At 35.6% G+C, this 17225-nt stretch overlaps 1 protein-coding gene across 1 annotated transcript in view; it reads right to left on the bottom strand.

Annotated features, from left to right (window-relative positions):
• Window positions 1-17225, bottom strand: part of SPTLC2 (serine palmitoyltransferase long chain base subunit 2) — a 152040-nt gene that overhangs the window by 73086 nt on the left and 61729 nt on the right. Inside the window, exons 6-9 of the mRNA XM_043983667.1 lie at window positions 14780-14873; window positions 11822-11927; window positions 10630-10849; window positions 8874-9000 (exon numbers count right to left, since the gene is read on the bottom strand). Coding sequence (XP_043839602.1) covers window positions 8874-9000; window positions 10630-10849; window positions 11822-11927; window positions 14780-14873 — 547 coding nt within the window. The remainder of the gene's footprint in view (window positions 1-8873; window positions 9001-10629; window positions 10850-11821; window positions 11928-14779; window positions 14874-17225) is intronic.

Below are 17225 nucleotides of genomic sequence, written 5' to 3'. Positions count from 1 at the left end.
TTGCCCAGGGTCACACAGCTAGTAAGTGTTAAGTGTCTGAGGCCAGATTTGAACTCAGGTCCTCCTGAATCCAGGGCTGGTGCTTTATCCACTGTGCCACCTAGCTGCCCCCAGAAAATTTTATTTAAAGTTTTCTTCCCTCAGTTAATTGTTTTGCCACAAGTTCTTTTTGCATTGATTTTGTGCAAAAACTTCAAGTATACAGAATCAAAATTTTATTTCCTGTGACCTTTTCTATCCCTTGTTTGATCAAGAGCTCTTTCCTTATTCATACCCATGAAAGGTATCTCCTCTGCTTCTCTAAATTTGTTGCTATGACCTTTTATACACACACACACACACACACACACACACACACACACACACTCACTCCACATATCAGCTTTGACAGTCATTGTGGCATATGGTGTTGAATTGGTATAAAACTAATTTCTGTCAAACTTCTTTCAAGCTTCCCTGTCATTCCCCTTACCTTAATCCCATAGTGATTCTTTATGAATTAAGGTTCCTTGGTTTATCAAACACTATGCTATTATATTGGATTGCTTCTAGATCTGACAGATTTCTTTTTTTTTAATTAAATTGTTTATGTTTACATAAATTTATCACCTCCCATTTCCCCTCTCCCAATTGAATAAAAAATAAAAATAAAGCCCTCATCATGAACATACATGGTCAAGTAAAATAAATTCTTATATTAGGCATGCTCATAAACTAATGCCTCCCTAAGATGAATTTGAAACCTCAGTAAAGTTTTAATTAATGCAACAAGGATATGTTGCAGCAAAAGAAGTTCTTTACTTCTCTGTCAAGAGGTGAAAGTTGGGTTAGATCTTCAGTATTCTAGACTAGTAGTTTATTTCCATACCAATCAGAGTTATAAAACCTTTCAAAGTTGATTACCTCTATAATGTTGTCCATTACATTCATCCACCATAATTTTAAAAAGACTGCCCATTAGTTATTCTGAAATAAGAGAACAGAGCTCCTTAGGTTCCAATTTTTCACTACTACAAAAAGAGCTTCTACAAATATTTTTGTGTATATACGTGTGTGTGTGTGTGTGTGTGTAAACAAAAGGACAGAAATATAGATATATCCTTTTCCTCTTTTCTTTGATCTCTTTGGCATATACGTCTAGTAGTGATATAGTTGGGTCAAAGAGAGTGTCCAGTTTTCAAACTTTGGAAGTGCAGTTTCAAATTGCTTTCCAGAATAGCTGCACCTCTTTACATCTCTACCAACAGTGTATCCGTTGTTGCCTGTTTTCCTACAGCCCCTCAAACATTTGTCATTTTCCTCTTTTGTCATCTCCACCAATCTAATGGGTAAGGCAGAACCCTAAAAGGGCTTTGATTTGCATTTCTCTAATAACTAGTTATTGAGAGCACTTTTACTATGGTTATTGAGAGTTTGGATTTCTTAATTTGAAAATTTTCCATTCATATATTTGACCACTGATTTACAGGGAAATTTTTTTAAAAACGAGAATTTACATTGTGACCTGTTTTAGAGATAAAACTGCTACATCTCCTTTAGTTTCAACACTTCTAGTCTTCCCTTGTAAGATCAGAATGTACTAAGAAATGATCAACCTCCCTTACAATAATGAATACATTTCACTATGTTCTTCTCTTTTTAATGACATTTTCCTCTCCCCAAAACAGTACCAGGACTACAACAAAAAGCAACTGAAGAGGTTGAAAAGACGAGCGACTAAGATAGAGGACATGAGGAAGATGTGTTAGAGCTAAGGTAGCAGATATGAAGAAGCAGAGAGAACAGAGGGATCCAGGCTGGATTTGGAGGTAGAGCACTTGAGCCCTTTGCTATGGCTGATTCCTTCAGCTCTCTGAGCCTGTTTTCTTTTCTGTGAAATGAGGGACTTGGACTATCTTATCTCTAAGGTCCCTTCTAGCTTTAAATCTATGATGCTATGAACACAGCAGAAAGTATATTATGGATAATTGTAACTTTCTAATAGAGTTTGAGGTCTGGGGATACTAGGCTCTCTTCACTCCTACTTAAAATTTTCAACTCCCTTGAGATCCTAAAACTTTTATTCCTACAAATAAATTGTTTTAACTTTTCTAGTTCTATTTAAAAAAACAACAACAACAACAAACAAAAACCCCTTATGATTAGTATAGCACCAAAGCTATAAATCACTTTAGGCTCTATCATACCACAAAGAATACCACCCCTCCTCCGGCCAAGTATTTAAATCTTCTTTGATTTCTGTTTTAAAAATTCATAAGTAAGTATATTTATATAAATTCCTAGTTAATCTTAGTAGGTTAACTTCTAAAAACTTTATGCCTTTTTGGAAATTACTTTAAAATTTAATTTTCTATTACTTTTCTCCTGGGATTTATTAATACTGTATAGCAATATTAGTCATTTCTATAGATTTCTTTTGTACCCTGTCACATTACTGGAGGTACTATCTTGATTAATTTGTTCCTAATTCTTTAGGTTTTCTACATGTCATCTTCAAATAGGAATAATTCAGCTTCCTCTTGTCTATGTTTATACATTTAAATTTCTCAGTTTTGTTGATTGTTATAGCTAGCATTTCTAGTATTATGTAAAGTAACAGCTGATAGAAGGTCCTTGTTTCACCCCCATTATTGCTGAAGAAAGGACCTAAGATTTCTCTAAGGCAAATAATGCTAGTTTTTAGTGTCTGTCAACTATTTTTGATTGCTTAAAAGGACACTTCCACAGGCACAATAACACACTACTGGTAAAGTTAGGAACTGGGCAAACCATTCTGGAAAGCAACTTGTAATTATGGTTTTAAAAAATAATTAGGGAAGCTAGGTGGCACAGTGGATAGAGCACTGGCCCTGGAGTCAGGAGTACCTGAGTTCAAATCCAGCCTCAGACACTTAACACTTACTAGCTGTGTGACTCTGGGCAAGTCACTTAACCCCAACTGCCTCACTAAAAAAAATTTTTTTTAATTTAAAAAATTAGAATAATTAAAATGTCCAAAGCCTTTGATTCAGAAATTCTTCTGCTATACATTTACCCCAGAAGGTCAAATCCAGAAAAAGAGGTCTTATATATACCAAAGTAGATACTCAGATTCAGAAAAGGTTAAACAAATTAATACAATGGACTATTTTTGCACTGTTTAAAAAAAAAAGTGAGGAATAGAAAAAGATCAGAGAAGCTGGAGAAGACATATGAAGGGAAGCAAGTAGAACCAGGAAAACAATTTATGCAACAAGAAGTACAACAAATACTGATGATTTTGATAAGATTGATTTTGTATCCTGTCACCTTACTGGAGGGTCTATAATGATTAGTTTCCAACTAAATAACATAACAATATAGTTTTAGAACAAAATAAATGAAAACAATCAAAAATAGCAACTTAATGATGTATAATTATAATGTCCAAGCTTGTTAGCAAAAATGAGATATGAGTCTGTACTTTCATCCCATCTTTGCAGAAGGGGAAGACTATTAAGTGTGGAATACTGTATAAAGCATTAAACTTTTGATGTTTTTTTAGGATGTTTAATATAAATAATTGCTCTTTTATTCAAATAATTTTTCTATCTATTGATCATCAGGTGGCATATATGATTAATTCTGCTAATTATTTTCCTAATGTTGAACAATTTCTGTATTTTGATTATAAATTCATAACTTCTGGGGCAGCTAGGTGGAGCAGTGGACAAGAGCGCTGGGCCTGAAGTCAGAAAGACTCATCTTCCTGAGTTCAAATGTGGCCTCAGACAATTACTAGCTGTGTGATCCTGGGCAGGTCACTTAACCCTTTTTGGCTCAGTTTCCTCGACTGTAAAATGAGCCGGAGAAGGAAATGACAAGTCATTCTAGTATCTTTGCCAAGAAAACACAAAAGAATTAAACAACAATTATAAATTCAACTTGGCAATAGCAAATTTTTGTGTGTTACAGTAGCCTTTTTATTAAGATTTTATTGGGGCAGCTAGGTGGCGCAGTGGATAAAGCACCGGCCCTGTATTCAGGAGTACCTGAGTTCAAATCCAGCCTCAGACACTTAACACTTACTAGCTGTGTGACCCTGGGCAAGTCACTTAACCCCAATTACCTTACCAAAAAACAAAACAAACAAAAAAAAATGTTCCATATAAGATTTTATTGATAATCTTTGACTCAATATTCATTAGTAGAATTGGTCAATAATTTCCTATTTGCTTTATTCCTCATTTCTTTGGGTATCAGCACCATTGGTCTTATAAAAGGATTTTGGTACAGTGCTTTCCCCCTTACTTGTTGAGAATGATTTTTGTAAAATTGGTATTAATTATTCCTTATGTATTTGATGTACTTTATTTTAAATCCCTGGAGACCAAGGGTCCCCTCTTCTTTGTTAGTTCACTTATGGCTTCTTCAATTTCTGAATCGGGTTCAACTGTCTTTTTCTCAAATATTTAGTGACCTATAATTAGGAACTTTCCCCATGCTTTGATCACTTCTTTTCTAGACACATACCCAAAATTTTAAGAATGAAATTTCCAAAATGTACAATGGCCAGTGCAGCATCACTTGAAAATTATGTTCTTAATTGAATAAGGCAAATACACAAATAATATCTAATGTGCTTATAAGATGAAAAGGAGAGTTAGCTTAGGAAAGATGGTGTTTCTAACCTTCTGAGCATCAAATATGTAAGAGACCCGTAATAATAAGTGTTATTTTTTCCAATAACAGAAGCTTTATGGGTCCCTATAGTTTTCTCTTTCAACTATATAACTAATGTATTCTTTAAATAAGATTCAACTTGTTAGACTAAAGCAAATAAGTCCAAAAATTTCACTGAACTTTTATTACTATGACTAAAAATAGATATTCTGGCAATGCAAATATAGCCAAAGATTGTCTCCCTGAGAGCAGGAACTGTCTTTTGCCTCTTTTTGTATCCTCAGTATTTAGCACAGTGTCTGGTACATAGTAGATCCTGAATAATTACTTAGTGGATTGAGTTAAGTAGATCAGAAAAGTAAAAAATTCTTCTTTATACTACCCACCGATGCAATCAGAGCAGTATGCATTCTTTTGGTTCAGGGTTCTCAACAATCAACATACTGGTAAGAACATATTAGGTATAGAGTAGGTAATATGCATTTTCTCAACAGCAGTTATTTCCATTTATTCATTCTTCCTACAATTCTATTGCTCAATTCCTAACTGCTGGGTGGGAGTAACAAAATTGAGAAGTAAAAGAAAGGGTTTGCTCAATGATGTGACATAATCATAAAACACCCCTAATAATTTCCTTCACCAATTCCTCAAGCCTCCTCTATAAATGATCAGTCCAGTACACAAAATCATGCCATCTTTTTATATTGTTTGTTTTGGTTAGAGACAGACTTCTGGAATGGTCTCAGGGGAAGGAATACTTATTGCAAACAATCAGTTTATAGTATACTATACAAGCTTTAGTAATCATACAGAATATCATAACACAGGGTACCCTATAAAAAGCCATATCTTGAAATGACTCTATGGCCATTTTCATTATTTATCTTTTTATTTAAAATAACAATGAACAAAAAATGAGGCAAGGAGATTAACTTAAGAGTTCAAACTGATGGAATAAGGAATAGGGGATCTAGATATTGTTCCTAAGATTTCCTTAAACCAACATGTAATCTAAAGTAACTTTCTTTTTATAGTATTTCTTCTCCCTCTGTTAAGCAAGGATGTATTTGTCTTCCTTAACAGGAAGTATTAAAAAGATTTCAAATTTTGTAAATAAGTTGTATTGGACAATATAAACCTTGGGATTTTAAATACTGGTTAGCTTAAACTAAAAAGAATAATATTATTAGGGCAATTGATAAGCAATCCCAATAATTTTCAAATAGCTTTGAAAGATCTAAGTAAGTTTAAAATGTCTTAATCATGGATCTAAGAAGCATATATGTGCCTGAGATAAAATGTTTAAAAAATAGGTAGCGTCAAAGAAAAATCATAAGTGCACGCACATATATGAAAAAATATTGGTACCTTAAAAAAAATCATAACAGTTCAACCTAAAAGAATAAATTGCATGCAAACCAAAATTAAGCAAGTCATATTTTAAATACCTGTGCCTTGCTGCTGGACATGTTTGATACTGTTCCTAAAAGTTATCAACCGAAAAGAAGGCTCACTAACTACTCTTTTTTTTTTTTAACTTTTTTTTTTTTTTTGGTGAGGCAATTGGGGTTAAGTGACTTGCTTAGGATCACACAGCTAGTAAGTGTTAAGTGTCCGAGGCTGGATTTGAACTCAGGTCCTCCTGACTTCAGGGCCAGTGCTCTACACTGTGCCACCTAGCTGCCCCACTAACTACTCTTTATCTAAGGATCATAAGATGACAACAGATATTAGGGATGCTGTGTTTGATCATTCTTATCTGTCACCTTGCTCAAACTATATTACACTGCTTACTGTCTGAACTGTGGGTTCCTTTTCCTTACAACAATCCCTAAAAATATTGTTTGGAGTAAAATTTAATATGCAACTCTAATCTTTCATCATAAAAAAGGGTCAAGATACTGATATCCTAGGGACCTACGTGTCCCTCCCCCTCCAATATTAGCAGATGACATCATCTACTTGTAAATTCACTTAAATGTCCCAGCACTGATCACATTTCTTCCTTCTTATTAGGAAGGTAGAAAGATGCTCTTTTAACAAAATCATGAAATAAACATTATTTCATAGGCCTAAGATCTAAAGTTAAGAGTAAGTAACTTAATATAATTTCCTGTTCTTTCCTTTGAGTTAATTTTCATGGAAATTTCTGTGGAGAAACTTTGTGAATCTACCTGCCATGACCAGATGAGCAAGAGCTTTGTTTGAACTATGTTCCTTCATTTTATTGAGCAGCTAGAGATAAGAATGATTGGGACAAACAAAAGAATTGATGAATATATGTGAGGCTAATATAAATTTGTCAGGATGAATAAAATTCAACAAACATCTATTAAATATCTATTATATGCAACATATTGTGCTAGGCTCTAGGTGTACAAAAACAAAAATGTGATGATGTATGTTCTCAAGAATGTCTCAAAATTTCTTTGGAATTAGTTTTTCATCATTATTTACCAGACCCCTACTACCACAATCCTATGTCCCGCCACTATATTCTTTGTCCTCTCCACGAGCACATCACTCCCTTATTAAACAAAAGATTTAATTTACCCCAACCGATTCTTTATAAAGATCTATATTATGAGAGATAAGGAACAAATGATTAACTAAGATAGCAAACTGGGACTTATTTTTATACATGTGAGCCTGCATATTGTGTTAGTGTTCCCTATGACATGTCTTAAATGCCTGAAAGACCCAATTTAATAAGAGATATGAATGGTATGGACAACAAATAAAAACAAAAGTAAAAGAGGTTTTGGAAGTACAATTTAATTCTTACTAACATAAAATGTATATTGTTCACAGGAATGCTACAACTTTAAGTAATACATTGTATAATTGAATGAATTAGGAGGGATAAAACTGTTAGTGCCCTCTTTGCCATTTCAACTGAACAAACATGAACTTATAAGGACTTTCCCATTCTCAGACAAATTCAAAACAATGTACAATTCTATTTTAAGGAATTAGAATCGAAAGCTGTGGAGAGGTAAGTCAACTGAGACATGATAATAATTGATACTTAAATAGCACTTTCAGCTTTGCAAAGCAATTGACGCTCAACTTCTTGTTTAATACTGGGAGGTAGTAACTGTAGCTATTATTTTTGTCCCAGTTTTACAGATGAGGAAATTGAGGCTCAGAGAATCCATGTGAATTAATTGCCCAACATCTCACAGGTAAGGACTGGAAGCTATATTTGGACCCAGATCTTCCTTATTCCAAGTCCAACACTCTTTCTACTACCCTCTGTTAATGTTTTCAGACTTTTCAAATGTGATCAAAAGAATCTACTTAAAGCCATGTTTAGCATCTAGGTCACAATTATCTCACCCTTGTCATACAAAATGAATTCCACCTTGTGGACAGCCTGCATATAATCATAGAATTTGAAAGCTGAAAAAGACCTCAGAAGCATCTAGTCCAATTCTTTCCCTAAAGAAATTTCTCATATGACATTTGTCAAGTGGTCACAGCCATCCTGTGACGGAAGAACTCCAAGATGAGAGAACTCACTTCTTTAAAGGCAGCTCATTCCACTTTTGATAGCTTGGATTGTTAGCAAGTTTTTCCTGATACCTAGCCTAAGTTTGCCTCTTTGCAACTTCAGAAACCTTTGGATCTGTCAACTTTCACTAGAACCAAAATTGTTTCAAAAATGAATACAGGTCTAACCTGCTATATGGAGTTAACATTCCAAAACTACAGGATCATTTACTTTTAACCAAGACCCTAAGCATTACATAGTCAATACTGCCCCCTAGTGATCAACAATTATACCAAACAGTATAAACAATATCTTTCATTATCTGGTCTAAGACATTAAAAAGACCCATTAGAGCTGAGAATAATTGTAGCCAAAGGTTGAATTATCCTTTACTATTTATATGAAATAAGAAAGCCTAAGATACTGAATCAAAGAAGTAGTAGCTCTTCCATAGTACCTAAATATATCACCAAACACACAACTGCAGTCATTAATATGGCTATAAACAAACTTAATGGGAAGCAAGCCAGCCCAACTGTTACCTGAAAGGGCTCATCTGCTAAATTATTTAGATCTAGAGAATAAGACCCTTGAACACAGTGATTCTGCAATTAGCTCACTTGAGGATTACAAAAATGAGTTCTGTGAGAGGCTGTCCTGAAAAATACATGTTCAGAAAGAAGGGCAGCAAAGTACAGATGCCCTATAATTATAGGTCCCAAGCTAAGAGTCTACTTACCAAGGTTTGTGCCATCTTCACCCATAATGCATTTCATGGAGGTGATGATTTGTTCCACAACAGGTGGTGACAACGATGTGGCATATACCGCACTATGAGAATGTGTTCGGAGGTAGTCTATCAGTTCCTGAGGAAATCAGCAAAAACACACAATTAGATGCATCTCTTGGCTTTAAAAGCTTTAACAATGAAAAAACTATCCTACTGGCACCTAGTACAGGTGTTTTGCTTCACTGTCACCGATTCTGATCTTTTAAACCAACAAGTTAGGCTGACAAGTAAAGCTACTGCCATTAGAGTTCAAGAAGATTTGACCCCAAAATCCCAAAAATAAATATTGGAAAGTATATGGCATCCATTGTCCCGTCCCCACCCCACCCCCAATTCAGTAGAATAAATAGCTCCCAAGAGCAGGACCAGCTTCATTTTTAGTCTTGTTTTTATTCCCAGTCCTTAATACATAGCAAGTGCTTAATAAATATTTATTGCACTTAATTCTGCATGTTAGGTGTTTGTTGAATTTTATTTCCTATGTCCTAACACGGAAGGATATGAGCTCCAAAGTCCAAATTGGGCAGAAAATGCCATCTCATATTCTTAAAGATACTAGGCTGGCTTTCCCAGGAAACTGTTTGGGATCACTCTTTCTGTACACTGTTCAATTCTTCCTATTCTAACAAAGCTACTACTTACATCTTACATGAGCTCCACAAACTAATCATTTAAAACTCCTAAACAGTATACAAAATAAGATATTGTCAATATCTCAAACTCAACATTTTATAAACCTGAACAAATCTCTGAAGAAGATCCACAGGTGAATGAAGTGCAACAAAAATTATTTTAAAAAAGGAAACTACCTAAATATAATCAGCAAAAAATTCAGCTAAAGCCACTGAATAAAAATCCTTCCAAAAGAAAATGTGTATGCTAGAAAAAGGGTGCATGCATATGTGTACACTTATGAGAGGAGAACCAAATAAAAAGGCACATGCACTCATTCTAAAGTTCAACTGCATAAGAATCCAATTTCACTCTATCTTGGATTGTGGGAAGCAATAATGAAGCACATGCTTGTTCTTCAGGTCATCACTATTGTAGCTTTCTGGTCAGCAAGCATAACATTCAAGAACATTGATCAGTTTCCCAAAGATGACCCTCTTCAGAGAGGACTACAGCAAAACCTAAATAAATGAACCTAACCAGACCTTATATGCTTATTATGAGATACCACCAGCAGGTTGTCACTTAAAGACTGATTCTGGCAAAATCAGGAAAATACCAGATTTTTCCAAATTCCTGCTGTTAATACTTAACATCCAGTGAGAAACTCAAATCATCTGGAAGCCCAAAGCTAGCAAAATAATTTCATTCCCAATTAGTCTCTCTAAAATCCTCTGCATCAGGATCACTAGCACAACTCCAACCAAATAGAAGTCCATTGTAAACAGGAAGAACTACTGGGTGTTCTCTCACACAACAGTGCACTCTGTACCTCAGACCAGCATTTAGTTTGGGAAGAAGCTATAAGAAAGAAAAACAAAGAACAGAAGGCACTTTGAGTTCAGCAAAGATGTATTAAAGTTACTCACCATACAACCAAAGTGTGAAGCTCACTGGTACTGCAAATCCGAGTAGGAAACACATTTATACCCACAGCACTGCTACTCAAGAGCCTACCAACATGTCACTCAACTGCTCAACACACGTTGTCTTTAGCTTCAAGCATGCTCCCCGTTTCTTAACCCACATTTACCTTCCTGCCTCCAATGTATCCTCCAGCAGCTCCAAAGCTCTTTGTGAATGTCCCCATCATAACATCCACGTCCTCGGGATTCAGACCAAAGTATTCTACTACACCCCGACCTGTTGGGCCCAGGGCCCCAATGCTGTGGGCTTCATCTAGATACAGGTAAGATTTGTATTTCTTCTTAAGGGCAATCACTTCAGGGAGGCGAACAATTGACCCTTCCATGCTGGCAAAACAGGATAACAGGATACATAGATTTTAACTGGAAGCTAATATTTTGGCTCCTGTTTGCTAACTTTATTGGTGTTTGAACAAAGTCTGACTGTTGTATATACAGCAGCAAAAACACTGAAACTTGTCTTGGTTCCAGGATGAAATGGTTACTCTTTTTGCAACTATCATGGTTTTTTAAAGTATCTAAGAAGCCTCAATGCCTACTTTAATGCAAACATCTCTAACAATCCAATCTTTACTAACGCAGGGATTCAATCATAGCTTCCAAGTACAGTTCATGACAATGATATTAAGCATAGATTTAGATGTCATATTACAATATCATTGATTTCTTGGATACCATGTTTCTGCAGACTTCAAGGGAAAGAAATTTTATCTTTCATAAGCAGTCAACAACAAAAGTTAACCTATCTTGGAAGGAAAAAGGTCAGAACAGATTTTCCTCAAGCTTATATTTGAGTCAACAATAGATTTAAAAACTTAAATATTTTTTTTTGATGGAAATAAAGAAAAATAGTAAATAAACTGTGTGTGGGAAGAGGAGTATGTTCACAGGAAATAAACATCTGACACAAGATTTTACACTACATAAGTAAAATTAGATCTAAAAAGAAGAGAGATAAAGAAAGTGTGGTGTAATAAAAAGAGCAATGAAGTCAGAATGACAACAAGAGTTAATGCTCCTAGCTGTGCCACTAAGTATTAGTATAACTTTAGGCAAACAGCTTCCACAATTTGAGGCTCAGTTTCCCTACCTATAAAATGAGAGGATACCTAAGGTCAGCTTAAAATTTTTTAAATTATAGTACTTACCTCAAATGGTTGAGATGACCATTTAAAAATAATTAGGTAAAGGACTTTATAAATCTAAAAGCAGTATGCAAAATGATCACTGTTATTGCTATTATCATGAGTCTATGATTTTATGGAACAACATCATTAAGATGAAGGGCTGCAAGATTACCTGTATATTCCCTCCACAAGGATGAGGATTTTCTTCCAGGGCCTTCGTGTTCGAGGCTGTCCATACACAATGGCATCTTTTAATAGCTTCTCAAGGCTTTGCATATCTAGAGCAAAGAAAAAAAAAACATAACACTCCACACCAAATTTTCTTCTCCTTCATTCATTCCAAGAATATATAAAATTTTTAATTCAAGAAAGGTGCCAGAAATGGAATATTATTACAATGTTGAGGAAAGGTGGTCAGCTTGAATTAAGGTTTTTTATCTGGAATGTCATCAGAGATTATTGAGGTCCTGGCTTAACTTAATATGACCTAATTGACCCAATTAATATGACTAACATTGGTTAGAGCTAACTCAGGCTTGGTTTTGAGAATATAAGCTTCTAAATAGCAGAAACTGGTCAAACTAGGCTAAAGTTTCTGATTTAATTTCTTTTAAGCGTTTTGCTCTGTTATATACCCAAAGGCTACTTCTGAAACCTCAGTCAGCCATCCCACAAATGGATGCATAAGAAAGTCTGATCCAGACATTGGCTAGATCAATGCAGGTACACTATTCCAATTGGGGGGATTAACACACCTATATACCCACACACTAACCCCACACCAATAAAACATGTGTCCTAATGCTGATAGTGGGCTAGTAGTGTCATCTTTGTATGCAACTGAAAAGATACCAGAATCATGGGATCTTGGAGGCCACTTAGTTGGAATGATATCTGTACAATATCTACTATGCCTTTGTTGAAGCACCCACTCCTTCCCAAGGCAATCCACACCAATTCAGTATAGCTCTAATTACTAGGAAATTTTTCTTTCTGTTGAATTTAAGTCCACTCTGCTAGTCTGCTGTTTTTCCTCATTCTGCCCTGATTCTGCCAGAATGTACCATCATTGATACCCTATTTTCAGTCATCTTAGCAATCAATTGGGATAGCTAAATATATGATTTGATCAATTATGTAGAGTTATTAATATGGATTTTAAAAAATCAAACATGTAACTATGTCACAAAGTGTCAGGGATATAGTAAAGCCCACAAACTATTTAATAAATATTCAACAATAAATTAAACAATTAAGTTTAACTAAAAGCCACCAAAGCATTAGAGTTTGCTAAATTCTTCAAATATAGTTCACACATACAATACTTCCATGGAAGAGTCTGTATGTTCTCTAATAATGGAAGAAGATCCCAGTGGTTTTCAACCTTTAGGAATTCTTCATAGTTCACATTTTTTCTGGTTATTCAGACGAGTCATAGAATGTAAACTTTTTACTATTTTCTTTTTAGATAGGGCAATGAGGGTTAAGTGACTAGCCCAGGGTCACACAGCTAGTAAGTATCTGAATTCGGATTTGAACTCAGGTCCTCCTTAATCTAGGGCTGGTACTTTATCCACTGCGCCACCTAGCTGCCCCAACTGTAAGCTTTTTTTTTTTTTGGTGAGGCAATTGGGGTTAAGTGACTTCCCCAGGGTCACACAGCTAGTAAGTGTCAAGTGTCTGAGGCCGGATTTGAACTCAGGTCCTCCTGAATCCAGGGTCAGTGCCGCCACCTAGCCCAACCGTAAGCTTTTTAAAGGGCAGAGACTATATCTCTTTCATATACTTTGTAAAAATATATTACACCTTAGTTTCTTAGACAATGATAATTTACCATAAGCATGATTCACTTTTCTCAATAATGGTGATAGTTGTATCACCCACTCACTCACCCTTTCTTTCCTGTACACAAGCACTGACTTGTAAAATAGGTAGCCTGGGATAGGTTTCATCATGGAACAGGAACAAAATCTAACATTCCCATGAAGGATTGAGCACAGAGTTTTGACCCTTAAGGTAACTAGCCATAATGATTCTTAAAAAATTGTTAGGGGAATAATATTTATTTGGAGAAAAGAATTATCTTAGTTTGGGAAATAAAAAGCACCCTCTATACTACACCTGGGCTAGGAATTTCAATTGGGCTTAATTATATCTGGATTATATCCCACGAACTCTAACATCTTGAGCTCTTCCTTTTCTATCTGTCCCTTAGAGGGGCTTACTAACATGAGAAATAACTTAACTGCCATTTCCATTGCTGTAGTTTTCCTAAGCAGAATGAAGTTATCATGTTAGATCTATTTAGTTTAAAAGTTCTAAGTATCACAAGTTGCATACTTATGCTGAGTCTGATATACATCAAGATAAACTAGAAAAAACAACAACTGTGCAGCATAAAATACACATCCCTGTCATAAAGAGCTTTTTAAAAATACAGGTATAAAAACAATACAGATATATAGGGGAAAACATTACTTTGCTATTTTCACAAAGAATGGTACATGGAAAGATGGTAGATGTTAGAAACATTGCATTAGAAACAATAAAGCAGCATAATATGTATGTTTAAATCTCAAGTTATGCATTACTAAACAAGTTAAATGATAACTAAACTAGACATTCAAAAAGATTCCCAAAAGTCTGCTTTCTGGAGTAGAGACCAAAGTTTCTGTTATAGTCAAGAAAGTATGGAAAGCTAGAAGGAACCATATGAAAATGTGCTAATTATTTTGGTTTTTCATGTTTATATTCACAAGGGAAGAAGAAAAATTTAGGAAGTTTATTTTAGATTTCAAAGGGAAAAAATATTTCCAAGAAAATGGTTTATATGTAGAAATTTTGCCATTCTTGCAGTAAGAAAGCTAACTGAACAACAAAGGGGAGCAAGAATATAAGGGAATAATTACTTTAGGAGAAAAACCCCTCCTTCAGTTTTCCCCCATAATCCAGCTGAGAAGATAATAATTGCTAAAAGAATAAAAACAGCTTTAAATTCTGCTATTTCCTCTATATTTTCCAATACAAGTATAATGTTTGGTATACACAATGGGATTCCTAGCCTATGTTAGCCACTGATCAAGAAGCATTAAATAACTAAGACTAACCAGAAAAAAATGAAACCACTCACTATTGTGTTTGAAGATTCTAATGGTTGCTCCAGATAACCTTGCTCCAAGAACTAGAGATGCATGGTTCAGTTCATCACTCAATATGAGGCAGCCCTGTATAGAATAGTCAGTGGAAAGAAAAAGTTGGGGAGGAAAAACAGGTTACACAAATCACAAAAAATTAAAACCATTAAAAATGTAATATCCTGTTAAGCAGAACTAACACAAAAGCAAAGTCAGAAAATTTGAGGGGGAAAAATAATTCAGCATGAAAGCAAATAAATCATACTTTCTCCATACTCAACTTGATAAGGGATCTACCTTAGAGGTCAATTAAAAAAAATCTTAACCTTTCCAACTTATTCTCTCATTCCAAGAACCCAGGCCTACTAAACTGTCATATGTATGACTAACATACCTCAAAGCACTTATCATCAGTTCAACAATACCTCAAATTGGGGCAGCTAGGTGGCGCAGTGGATAGAGCACCAGCCCTGGAGTCAGGAGGACCTGAGTTCAAATCCAGCCTCAGACACTTAACACTTACTAGCTGTGTGACCCTGGGTAAGTCACTTAACCCCAGTTGCCTCACTAAAAAAAACACAAACAAACAATACCTCAAATTGATGCAAGTCACATGCCTTAGGAGAAGGTTGTAGTCAATTGCTTCTCCAGGTTAGGACTTGGATGACAATATGTTGTAGGTTCACAGTTAAAGTCTTTAGTGCTTAGTCTTAGCAGGCCCACCTCTATGTCATGTTGAGACTTCAGTTGGCATTAGTAAAAATGCAGTGAAGTATAAGAATAATTTTTTGAAAATCTCTATCTGAAACCTGTCCAATTTCATAGGGCTCTGAGTTGTCTGTTCTGAGGTTTTTGTATATGTTTATTTTTTGAGTGGGGGAAGAAGAATTGGGACCAAGGGAGACGCTGTTCTCCCTCACACAATCTAACTTTTGCCCTTCCTCAATGTTAGAAATGAGTAGTAAAGCCAAAGTTTTAGCCTTACTCCTAAAATTTAGCACAGAGCTCCATCCAGCACAAAGATACTTGTTTTTGCTGAAGCAGGAAAATGTGTGATTTTTTACTACTTATTTAACCACTCCCAGATTCTGATGTTCCACCTTCCTATTGTCCTAGGACTAAAAATAATCTTGCTAACAATCTTCAACAGGTAAGACCGGTACTCAAAAGCAGATTTTCCTGTCAAATATAAGTCTCTTTCAGTGAACGTAATTGTCTTCATTCCTGGCAATGGCTCAACTTGGGGGGTTTGATTTATTGGCCAAAATGAGCCTGAAAGAAAAAAGTTCAGTGAAGTTCTATCTCACTAATGCAATGATTAGAATTTCTTCTTCTCCCTCTTACAAATGGATCCCAACTGTCCAGACACATCACAGAAGTATTCTTTCAGTACTTCCTCAGATAGTCTGAATTGATTAAATACAGGATTCAACGAATGTGAACTCTCCGAGTTGTAACTAGCAACTCCAATAAAACCACCCTATCTGAAAAAAAGGCTACCTACCAGATCACCCCCTTCAGGAGGGGCTACATTCCTCTGATCCCATTAAGCAAGTTAAGGGAATAGTTTTGAACCTGATCACTTATGGGGCCCAATACATTCCTGACATATATTTATACTTTTAAATTCAATGGGGGGAGGGGGGGGGAGAGGGCACGCAGCTAGGTGGCAAAGTGGATAGAGCACCAGCCCTGGAGTCAGGAGGACCTGAGTTCAAATCTAGCCTCAGACACTTGACATCTTGCTAGCTGTGTGACCCTGGGTAAGTCACTTAACCCCAATTGCCTCCCCCTCCCCCAAACAAACAAAAAAAACTATCATTTGGGGGCAGCTAAGTGGTGCAGTGGATAAGGCACCGGCCCTAGATTCAGAAGGACCTGAGTTCAAATCTGATCTCAGACACTTGACATTTACTAGCTGTGTGACCCTGGGCAAGTCACTTAACCCTCATTGCCCTGCCCCCCAAAAACATCAATGAAATTATTTAATTCTTCCCTTTGACTGCTTTATTTTGCTTTTTTTTTTTCCCCTCAAAAGAGTATTAAGGGTACTTTTTCAGACTAAAAATCCAATAACCTTTGAAACAGTTCACATATATCTAAAGGATTATTCATGCAGCAAAAAGTTAAAACAAGGTTAGCTGGATTTCAACAGATGAGATCTATGGTATATGAATCAAGCAGACTCATGTTTACAAGTGACTCTTTTGGCACGTTTTACTAGAAAAGCAAGGTCAGTGAGTTATCTAACAGGTGTTTGGCCAGGAAAGTTAACCACACCTCAGCATAACTTAAGCAGAAAAATCAACTAGAAGTTCTATTAAAGACTAATTTTAGACTAATTATTTCCAGTAATCATTTCTCATGCTCTGCAAAGTGCACCCTTTAGTGCTTTGTTACTTTTTTCCCAGGTGATGTCTGGTGTCTGAGTTCATTTTCTAA

The sequence above is a fragment of the Dromiciops gliroides genome, chromosome 2, assembly GCF_019393635.1.
Source record: "Dromiciops gliroides isolate mDroGli1 chromosome 2, mDroGli1.pri, whole genome shotgun sequence".
In the NCBI taxonomy this organism is placed as follows: Eukaryota; Metazoa; Chordata; class Mammalia; order Microbiotheria; family Microbiotheriidae; genus Dromiciops; species Dromiciops gliroides.
The sequence above is the reverse complement of the archived record's forward strand: the minus strand, read 5'-3'. Positions and strand labels throughout refer to the sequence as shown.